The sequence below is a fragment of the Hyla sarda genome, chromosome 6, assembly GCF_029499605.1.
Source record: "Hyla sarda isolate aHylSar1 chromosome 6, aHylSar1.hap1, whole genome shotgun sequence".
Lineage (NCBI taxonomy): Eukaryota > Metazoa > Chordata > Amphibia > Anura > Hylidae > Hyla > Hyla sarda.
The window spans coordinates 163,249,300-163,260,203 of record NC_079194.1 but is presented as its reverse complement, the minus strand read 5'-3'; the positions used below and the strand labels follow the sequence as shown (position 1 = coordinate 163,260,203).

The window sequence follows — 10,904 nt, the reverse complement described above, 5'->3', positions numbered from 1 at the left end:
TTGCAATCTGTGTCAAAAACTTGTTACTATTGGTTACCGAAAAGACTAGTTACAATTTAATTTATCATCATCTACAAAGACTTGCTACTATTTGACATCATAGAGAACCTACTATATTTCAAAACTGGCTGATACACGGCCAGCTTCAGAATAATCCATTAGGTGGTACTGAATGGACTGTTTTTAATTTTAATTGTTTTATTTTTATCATTATTGTATCATTACACTGTTTACCATCTAGTCCATAGCAAGGGCCCTGCTTGGACTATTTTCTGCATACCAGTTCAATAAATATTTGATAAATATCATTTATACAACTAGTCCTGTTCATATCTTTAATATTTTTTATTTCCCTATTTTATATACACTAACATTATTTCATTATCCCAATTATCTACACGCCTATACTGATTACACATTTCCACATCTGTATACCTAGAGGTTTGTATCCTTTATTTAAATATTTTATTTTCTCCTTGACACGTGGGGTTACGTGTATCACAGTAACCTCGGTATACAGCACATAGAGTGAGCCCCCCCCCATTACCTCTTTTTATAGTTATACAGTCCTAAGAACTATTCTGTCATCTAGGATATGAGGTAGGAATGTCCCGATACTAGTAACGGGGCAGATACTGGCCATTTCCCTGGTATCAGGGACTCGTTCAATATCCCCGATACCAAATCCGATCCCTGCTGCCGCTCTGCTGCCCCGTTCTCCCGGCCGCATAATGGCATTCCATGGAGGAGCATGTGACACACGTCACTCCACCTCCTCCACTGCGCCCAGCGTAACGCTACTGAGGAAACAGAGTGACGTGTATGTCACATGCTCCTCCATAGAACCCCATTACGTGGACGGGAGGACAGGGCAGCAGCACCCGTCAGAGGACAGCCGCAGGTGAGCTGTTTACAAGAATGGGGGCTGTGGTCTACAGGGGGCCCGCTGTATACAATGGGGGCTGCTACTAATGTCTACAGGGGGTGTCTGCTGTCTACAAGGGGGGGGGGGGGGGCTGCGTTCTACAGGGGGTTGCTACTAACGTCTGCAGGGGGATACTACCTACTATTAAAGACAATCTTACAGCAGAGTCACCAGCACTAACTTAAATCTATAGGTAGATAGTGCAGGTGACCCGGTTTCTACCGCTGCTCACCATGTGGTCATCGGTCTCACCCATAATGCAAATTTTTTGTTCTGCCCAATGGAGAAAAGAAAAATCTTGGCTTATATTACAGCAGCCGCCTCCATTGCGCACAACCAGGAACCCACATATCAGCACGGTAAGCAGCGCCAGAGCCCGGTCACCCTGGTGTCAGATTCCCTTTACTCGTACTTGGTATCTGCGAGTACTAGAATTAAAGTACCGGTACTCGTACTCTGTCTTAAAAAAATGGTATTGGGACATCCCTAGTTCAAGGCAAGAAAAAAAATTAGCTATTTCCCCAACTCTATGAGCTGAGGTAATAGCTACCAGGAGAGCAGTCTTCAAAGTTAGGTTTCTGACTGCGTGAGAGTGCATTATATCTGGGGACGCGCATATGGATGATTATAAATGCCCATTTGTGCTAAGGGGTTAAAGGCTGCCACTGAGGCTTCCCATGTTCTTTTAAGAAATATATCCATTCTCTTATCCCGGGGAAATTTCGGTCCCCACCGACTGCTGATATCAGCAGGCATCCCGTGCAATTCCCCAGGGGGTCCGGAGACCCCATGTCAGTGATTGCCACAAATCGACGGTCAATTCAGACTGGCGATTGCGGGCAAATCGGGTCTCTGGTGACCTGGAAAAAAAAAAGAAAAAAAGGGTCAGATAGCCCCATTTACCCTTACCCAGCAGGAGTGAGGTGGCATGGGTGCCACATAACGATCACGAGATTGATCAGTCTGAATGACCGATCAATCATGGTCTTGTTGGACGGCGATTGGGGCAGGCGTGGGTCCCCTACCTTTCCCTGGTCCGGCGGGGGTCCCCTCAGGAGCGGCAGTGGCAGCAGCAGCGATGGTCCCAGAAGTGCAGGCGGCAGGATACAGCAGGAGGCGAGGCCTGTTCACCTTCTGCTGTTGCTTAGCAATGACTCAGCATGCACAGCCAAAGGGCATACTGGGAGTTGTAGTTTTGCAACTCCCAACATGCCCTTTGGTAGTCTGTGCATGCTGGGGGTTGCATTTATGCAACAGCTGGAGGCACATTGTTTCTATGAAAATGTGCATCCAGCTGTTGCATAACAACTCCCAACATGCACAGACTACCAAAGGGCATGCTGGGAGTTGTAGCAGTGTGCCTCCAGCTGTTACAAAACTACAACTCTCAGCATGCGCTTCAACTGTCAATGCATGCTGAGCGACAGCTGGAGACACATTGGTTGTGAAACAGAGTTTATGTCCTAACTCAGTGTTTCGGAACCAGTGTGCCTCCAGCTGTGTTAAAAATACAACTCCCAGCATGCACTGAGAGACTGTACATGCTGGGAGTTCCAGTTTTGCAACAGCTGGAGGTACACTGGTTGCAAAACACTCAGTTAAGTAACAAACAGTGTTGCACAACCAATGTGCCTTCAGCTGTAGCATAACTACAACTCCCAGCATGTATGGTCTGTCAGTGCATGCTGGGAGTTGGAGTTTTGCAACAACTGGAGGTTAGCCCCCCCCCCCAATCTCCCACACGCACAGGTTTACAGCGAGTTTTCTGCTACACACACATATTGTACGGCACTGTTTCCAAAACGGAGCCTCCAGCTGTTGAAAAACAACAGCTTCAAGTATTGTCGGACAGCCACTGACTGTCAATGCATGCTGGAGTTTTGCAACAGCTGAAGGTATCCTGTTTGGGAAACACTGCCGTAGGGTATTTTGGTGGCAGATGCAAATCCCCAAAATAGGCCTCAAATGTGCATGGCACTCTCTCGCTTTGGAGCCCTGTCATATTTCAAGGAAATCGTTTAGGGCCACATATGGGGTATTTCCATACTCGGGAGAAATTGCGTTACAAATTTTGGGGTGCTTTTTCTCCTTTTACCCCTAATGAAAAGGTGAAGTTGGGGTCTAAACCAGCATGTTAGCATAAAAAAAATAATTTTTTTATACTAACATGATGGTTTTGCTCCATACTTTAAATTTTCACAAGCGGTAAAAGGAAAGAAAGACCGCAAAAATTTGTAACAATTTCTCCTGAGTACAAAAATACCCCATATGTGGATGAAAAATGCTCTGCGGGCACACAACAAGGCTCAGGAGTGAGAGTGCACTATGTACATTCGAAATCTAAATTGGTGATCTGCACAGGGGTAGCTGATTTTACAGTGGATAAATAGCCACATGTGACCCCATTTTGGAAACTACAACCTCATGGAATGTAACAAGGGGTATACAGAGCCTTAACACCTCACAGGTGTTTACAAATTTTCATTAAAGTTGGATATGAAAATTAGTTTCACTAAAGTGCTGGTGTTACTCAATTTTTCATTTTCACAAGGGAGAATAGGAAAAAAGCCCCCCCAAATTTGTAATCCCATCTCTTCTGAGTAAGAACATACCCCATGTTGATGTTAAGTACTCTGCGGGCGAAATACAATGCTCGGAAGAGAAGGAGCGCCATTGGGATTTTGGAGAGAGTGTGTCCGAAATTGAAGCCCAGGTGTGTTTACAAAGCCCCCTAGTGCCAGAACAATAACGCATATGGACCCTGACTTCTATTCCAATCAAATTCTCTCTCCAAAAGTTTAATGGCGCTCCTTCTCTTCTGAGCATTGTAGTTCGCCCGCAGAGCACTTTACATCCACATATGGGGTATTTCCATACTCAGAAGAAATGGGGTTACAAATTTTGGGAGGCTATTTCTCCCATTACCATATGTAGAAAATTTTAAATTTGGGGGAAATCCAGCATTTTAGTGAAAAAAAAAAATAAATAAAATAAAACATTTACACATCCAACTTAAACAAAAAGTCTTCAAACACCTATGGGGTGTTAAGGTTCACTGGACCCCTTGTAACGTTCCTTGAGGGGTATAGTTTCCAAAATAGTATGCCATGTGGGGGTGTTTTTGCTGTTCTGGCACCATAGGGGCTTTTAAATGTGACAAAAAACAATTTCAGAAAAACTCACTCTCCAAAATCCCACTGTTGCTCCTACGTTTCTGAGCCCTCTAGTGCACCCACAGAGCGCTTGACATACTCATGAGGCATTTCCTTGAGAGAAAAATTGGGTTACAAATTTTAGGAAGATTTCTCTCCTTTTACCCCTAGTAGAAGTTTTTAAACTGGGTCTACAAGAACATGCCAGTGTAAAAAAAATAAAAATCAAAAAAATAAAATGATGAAGATTTTGAATTTTCTCCTTCAATTTGCTGCTATTCCTGTGAAACACCTAAAGGTTTAAACTTTTTGAATGTCATTTTAAATACTTTGAGGGGTGCAGTTTTTATAATGAGGTCATTTATGGGGTATATCTAATATGAAGGCCCTTCAAAACTGAACTGGTCCCTGAAAAATTTCGATTTTGAAAATGTTAACAATTGGAAAATTGCTGCTGAACTTTGAAGCCCTCTGATGTCTTCCAAAAGTAAAAACATGTCAACTTTGACACAAAGATAAACTAGACATATTGTATATGTGAATCAATATATATTTTATTTGGCATATAAATTATATATTTCCTTATAAGCAGAGAGCTTCAAAGTTAAAGAAATGCAAAAAAATTTTTTTTTCCTAACATTTTGGAATTTTTCACCAAGAAATGATGCAAGTATCAATGAAATTTTACCACCAACAAGGTAGAATAGGTCACGAAAAAAAAAAAAAAAAACTCTCGGAATCAGAATGAAAGGTTAAATCATCCCAGTTATTAATGCTTAAACTGACAGAGGTCAGATGTGTAAAAAAAAATGGCCGGGGTCCTAAGGTGAAGATGGGCTGGGTCCTTGGAAATAGATACGTCAATTTTTGGAGGGTGATCCCAAGTTTTAGTTTCAGTGTAGGCAAATTGATATTTTCTCTTTAAAGCATTATGTATAGAAGTCTTTTTATCAGGGTTCTCCCACTCCTTAAGAATAGAGAAATTTTATGTATAGGAAATACCCTGTATTTTTTAGAACCAAGACCCTGAAACATAACTTGAATTGACCTCGGTTCCCTGGGCTTCTCCATATTCAGAGTGGAACGTACAGCTTTAACTAACTGATCAGTGTCCTCGAAGGAAAATAATGCTTTCCCTGAGGAGTCTTCTGACGCATCTGGCTCAATAATACCCTCTTCTTCAAAGTCAGATTGAGTTAAGGCCACTGGTGTAACGTGTGAAGCAGTGGGAAGAGGAGCAGTATCAATGGTTATAGGATTAGTAGTCGCTGTTAAATTCTGAATGGATGACTCTTTTCTAATAAGGTCCTGCATTTGTGCCAGAGGAGACAGAACTAAGGCTGGAACCTCCGAAGTAATCAGCTTATTAATACAAGAGTGACATGAAGCTTTTTCATATTCAGGAGGTCTAAAACAAACATAGAAAAAAAAAATACACTCACTCAGGAACCGCTGGTACCATAGATGGCGTCCTTGTAGAGGAGTCAGAGTACGCTTTGGGTTGTCACCGCTGGTACTCCTGCTGGACGGGTATGGAATGACTGGCCAGCTTACAACAGGAGGCAGAAAAAAAAACTTCCTTTTAAATCTGCTGCCTCATGCACAACAGAGGCCCGGCGTGTGAGGTCACATCTGCCACCTTTGACCTCCGACTTCCTCCGCAGCGTCACTACACTATAGTGATGATGCTAATCTCCGCCCACTACACTGGCCGCAGTCGCCCGCACCTATCCACACGAAAGTGCACAGACACCGGGATCCTCCGCCTGCAGCCCGCCCCCATACCAGCAGCGGCAGACATAATATTTAGTAAGTCAGCAAAGGCTGCAAGCGGAGGGGAGAGGGGGAAGGGGCGGGAGATTCAAACATGAGGAAAAAATGTGAGCCTAGCTGAGATCCCCAACCAGGTCTCATATAGGGATCCCATACCTCCTACACCGAGGGGCCCAGCATAAAGGACGCCACAGTCATTCTAATATCTTAGAGCCCCACTTGAGAAAGTGCTCCCTCCAGGCTTCCAATAGAGACAGGAAACCACTGAAGGCAGAGGGGAGGAGACTTCCTTTTATTCTCCAAGGTTTCCTGTCCCTAGGGGCAGAGTCCCTCTCTCAGGTGGTGCTGTCATGGCGATGGAAAATAAAATAAATGATTAAGAATGTTCCATGCACTGAAAGCAAGCAGAAATCTAGAAAACTGGTAAAATTCAGATACACTGCCAATGCTGCAGAACATTTCATAAAGCAATGAAAGGAGCAGTTCCTTGTAAAGGCAGAATTTAATATTGGCTTTATACATAATTTAAAGCTTGTTACTTCCTGTGCAAGAGATGTTTCCTTTACATTATATTAAAGAACTGAAAGAAACTTTACAATCACTTTGTACAGTGGAAATGAAGAAGACCTTCACTTCAAACTTGGTGATTTATTAAAATGTCAGACACTGATCTTTTAAAAGCATGAAAACATATTGTATTCAGGAGCCAGGAACACCTATAAGATTACAGAAACCCTCATGGAAGCGAGTGTGACCTAAATGTTCAACCAACTATTACAAGGTCCTCAGAGGGGAATTCATAGTAGGGAACCTCAAGGTTGAGTGGTGCAGGACCCTTCCTAATTCTACCGGAGGCATCATAGTGAGAGCCATGGCAAGGACAGTAGTATCCTCCGAAGTCTCCTGCATTGGCAATGGGCACACAACCAAGATGGGTGCAGACTCCGATCAGGATGGCCCACTCTGGTTTCTTCACCCGGTCAAGGTCGTGCTGAGGGTCACGCAACTCGCTCAATTCAACCTGAGCCTCCTGCTCTATTTCTTTGGGGGTTCTGTGGCGGATGAACAGGGGTTTGCCTCTCCACTTGAAGCACATGTTCTTGCCTTCGGGTATGTCAGAAAGTTTGACTTCAATCTTAGACATGGCCAACACATCGGCTGAGGCGCTCATGCTGGATACAAACTGAGAGACTACATTTTTGGCCACATAGGCTGTGGCTACAGTGGCAATGCCAGTGACCAAGTAGGAGAAGCCTTTCCTGGCATCTTCGCTGGGGCGAGAGGGTTTTCTGCTGTCTGTAACTTCTGGGCGGCGGTAGTCTGAGAATTCAGGTACAGTGACATCGCTGTGCAGGAAGCGAATGGTAGCAGGAGCTGCAGGAAAGTGTTAAGAAAAATAATGAGTAAAAATAAGCCTACAAGGAGGAGACCCATGCACATTTACATACAGCATCAGTTCACTGGAAGAATCTTACTCATTTAACAAAAAAAAAAAAAACTGCCTTTTTAGACCCCAAGGCTCATCTCCAAATGTAGCAGTCTTGTTAACACAGCTGAGCATTACCTTAAAAAGGGTTATCTGGTCCACTTGGTAATTATTTTTATGCACTTTACTGCTAGTTTGCTCTTTGCGTCTGGCTCCTGATTGCTATATATTGGGGAACCTCTAGCACACTTTACCCGACTGTTTTTTCCCTTGGGGGGTTTTCTTACTTCCCCCAAGTCTAATTTATTCTATTTTTGGGCTAAATCTTGGGGTTCCTCTACATACTTGAATAACCTCCCCAAACTATTGAAGCACATTGAGCCCACACCAGACCTCTTTTTCCTACCTCTGTGGTACAGAGTAGTATCTCTGTTTACATATTTATTTAATGTCTTAAATTATTTTAGATGTATATCTATTTTTTTGGGCATTTTTGTACCAATAAAATATGATATTTTTTGAGACATTGGATCTATATACACTTCTTTCTTTTGGTGTATTGGCTCCAGAAAGTAAAAAAAAAAAATCTGAATCCTTTCAGTACTTATGAGCTGTTGAAGTTGAGTTGTTCTTTTCTGTCTAAGTGCTCTGATTACACCTGTCTTGGGAACTGTCCAGAGTAGAAGCAAATCCCTATTGGCAAACCTCTTCTATTTTGTGCAGTTCCCGAGACAAGCAGAGAGCACTGTTGCCACACAGAAAATAACTCCACTTCAGCAGCTGATAATTATTGGAAGGATTAAGATTTTTTTTATCAAAGTAATTTACAAATCTGTTTAACTTTATGGAGCCAGTTGAGATTATTTATATTGAGCTGCAGTAACCCAGCACAGCCATTACACAGCATACGGAGCCAAGCTTTCCAGGGCTGTACATCCGGGATGATTTATTGAGCTTATTCAGAAATATGGTGGGGGGGGGGGGGGGGGGGGGAATACAGCTCAACAAATCTTCCAATACTGTTTTTCTCTTCAGGATGCTGAAGCTTTTAGGAAAGAGGATGGGGGTGGGGTAGGAGAGGCTGAAGCAGGTCACTGCAGTTAGCTGCAAGAAGATAGAAGGCATCAGAGAACACTGGGGACCTACTGCCTACTTAACCTTTTCAGAACTCAGGGTGTACCTGTATGCCCTGAGCCCGGTCCCGGTGGGAAAAACTGGGTCATGCCATGACCACGCATCACACCAGGTCGGTCCCAGCTGCTAACGATAGCCGGAACCCTGGGCTAACAACACGCGGCACCGATCGTTGTGCCGTGCGCTGTTAACCCTTCAGACGCGGTGATCAAAGTTGACCGCCGCTTCTGAAAACGAAAGTAAACGCTTCCCGGCAGCTTAGTCGGGTGATCGGGACATCGCGATAAAATCGCGATGTTCCGATCAGCTGGGACGCAGGCGGAGGTCTCCTTACATGACTCCGCAGCGTCCGATCGGGGTTTGATTGCTCCAAGCCTGAGCTACAGGCTTGAGCAATCGAGCCCCTATCTGACTGATACCTGCAAAGCTATGGCTTTGCAGGGATCAGCATTTGAGATCAGTGTGTGCAGTGTTATAGGTCCCTATGGGAGCTATAACACTGCAAAAAAAAAAAGTAAAAAAAAAAAAAAGTTAAAAGGTCATTTAACCCCTCCCCTAATAAAAGTTTGAATCACCCCCTTTTTCCCATAAAAAAAAAACCTGTGTAAATAAAAATTAACATATGTGGTATCGCCACCTGCGTAAATATCCGAACTATAACATTATATCATTAATTAAACCGCATTGTCAATGGCGTACGCACAAAAAAATTCAAAAGTCCAAAATAGCGTATTTTTGGTCACTTTATTTCATAAAAAAATGAATAAAAAGCGATCAGAAGTCTGATCAACACAAAAATGGTACCGATAAAACTTCAGATCACGGCGCAAAAAATGAGTCCTCATATTGGCCCGTACGCGGAAAAATAAAAAGTTATAGGGGTCAGAAGATGACAATTTTAAACGTATAAGTTTTCCTGCATGTAGTTATGATTTTTTTCATTAGTGCGACAAAATCAAACCTATATAAGTAGGGCATCATTTTAATCATATGGACCTACAGAATAATGATAAGGTATAATTTTTACCGAAAAATGTACTGCGTAGAAACAGAAGCCCCCAAGTTACAAAATGAAATTGTTTCTTCAATTTTGTCGCACAATTATTTTTTTTTTCCGTTTCGCTGTGGATTTTTTGGTAAAATGACTAATGTCACTGCAAAGTAGAATTGGTGGCGCAAAAAATAAGCCATCACATGGTATTTTATGTGCAAAATTGAAAGAGTTATGATTTTTAGAAGGTGATGAGGAAAAAATGAAAATGCAAAAACAGAAAAACGCTGAGTCCTTAAGGGGTTAAGAGAGGGAATATGATTGGGTAGGGCAGGTATGGGTTACTTTTTATTTTTGCCACACAGACTCACTTATAAAGTCATTTGTCCCTGAAAACCCTCTTACCAGGTCAGTGAAACAAGGGGGCACTCTTATTCTGCACTACCCAAAGTGGTGAGCAAGAAACCCCCATGTGAGGTAAGTGACAGCAGCAAAGCTAAAGGGGAGGGTGGGGACTCCAAGGCAGTGTTTCCCACCCAGTGTGCACAAGTGTCAGCAGACTAAACCAAGGGCTATGCAGGCATGCTGGGAGTTGTAGTTTGGAGACAACTGAAGGTACACTGCTTCAAGGAATAAATCACCCAGAATATCACTATGACTAAAGCTCCAGCACAACCTAGATCAGCAGGATAGCTGGGGTAGCACTATAAGTCCCAGCAGCTCCCACCCTCCCGAGCTCCCCTCCCGTTGTCTCACCACTGATACCGGCTGTGACCGTGATGGGTCCGCCGGCGGCTTGGCCGCTCAGGGTCTCCCGGCTGAGGAACGGCCTCTTCACATCTAGCAGGACCTTATCGCTGTGCTGGACAGCTCCGGAGACCAGCGGCTTCAGCTGCCCGGCTACAGCATAAGAGGTGGCGGACAGGTACGGTGAGAAAGCGCCAGAGCGGGCGGCTAGGGACAACATGGCTGCAGGTCACAGCTCCGGGGACGCTTCGCCGGTCAAAGCGACCTTTAACAGGAAGAGGAAGTGACGTTGAGAGCGTGATGCCGTCAAGGGGACGCATTCCAAGCGCGTCACGAGCCTGCCAGGGAGTGGGCGTGGCTTCTTAGACTACTGGAATTTTCACTAACCGTTCTAGCGCGCAGTAAAGCAATTACCCATAGCAACCTATCAGACCACTGCTGTGATTGGCCACAAGATCTCTGAACAATACAAACTGGAATCTGATTGGTTGCTACAAGCATACATTTCTGATCCACCTCCCATTATAAATAAGCCTGACATTTGTATATTCGGGACACATTATACTCGTTCATGGTTAACATGGAGGGTGTCTATCTCTGTACCTGACTGATGTACACACAGGCCCTCCTGGTGTTTCTGGCCTGTATAGTACCATGTGTCTTTGCATTGGGTTAAGCATTGTACAAACCCAAGAGCACTGCTCAGTATCACAGTGCGTTACCAACAGAATATGTGTCAAATCTGTCAGATATATC

The 10,904-nt window shown here is 43.8% G+C and overlaps 1 protein-coding gene across 1 annotated transcript; it reads right to left on the bottom strand.

The window, feature by feature from the left end:
• Positions 1–6,333: 6,333 nt before the first annotated feature.
• Positions 6,334–10,436, bottom strand: LOC130277651 (cytochrome b-c1 complex subunit Rieske, mitochondrial). The gene is made up of 2 exons (XM_056528383.1): positions 10,158–10,436; positions 6,334–7,224 (listed from the first exon to the last, which is right to left on the bottom strand). Exons 1-2 carry the CDS (start codon positions 10,366–10,368, stop codon positions 6,614–6,616), a joined length of 822 nt encoding a protein of 273 aa, XP_056384358.1. The 5' UTR covers positions 10,369–10,436; the 3' UTR covers positions 6,334–6,613.
• Between the last annotated feature and the right edge of the window lie 468 nt (positions 10,437–10,904).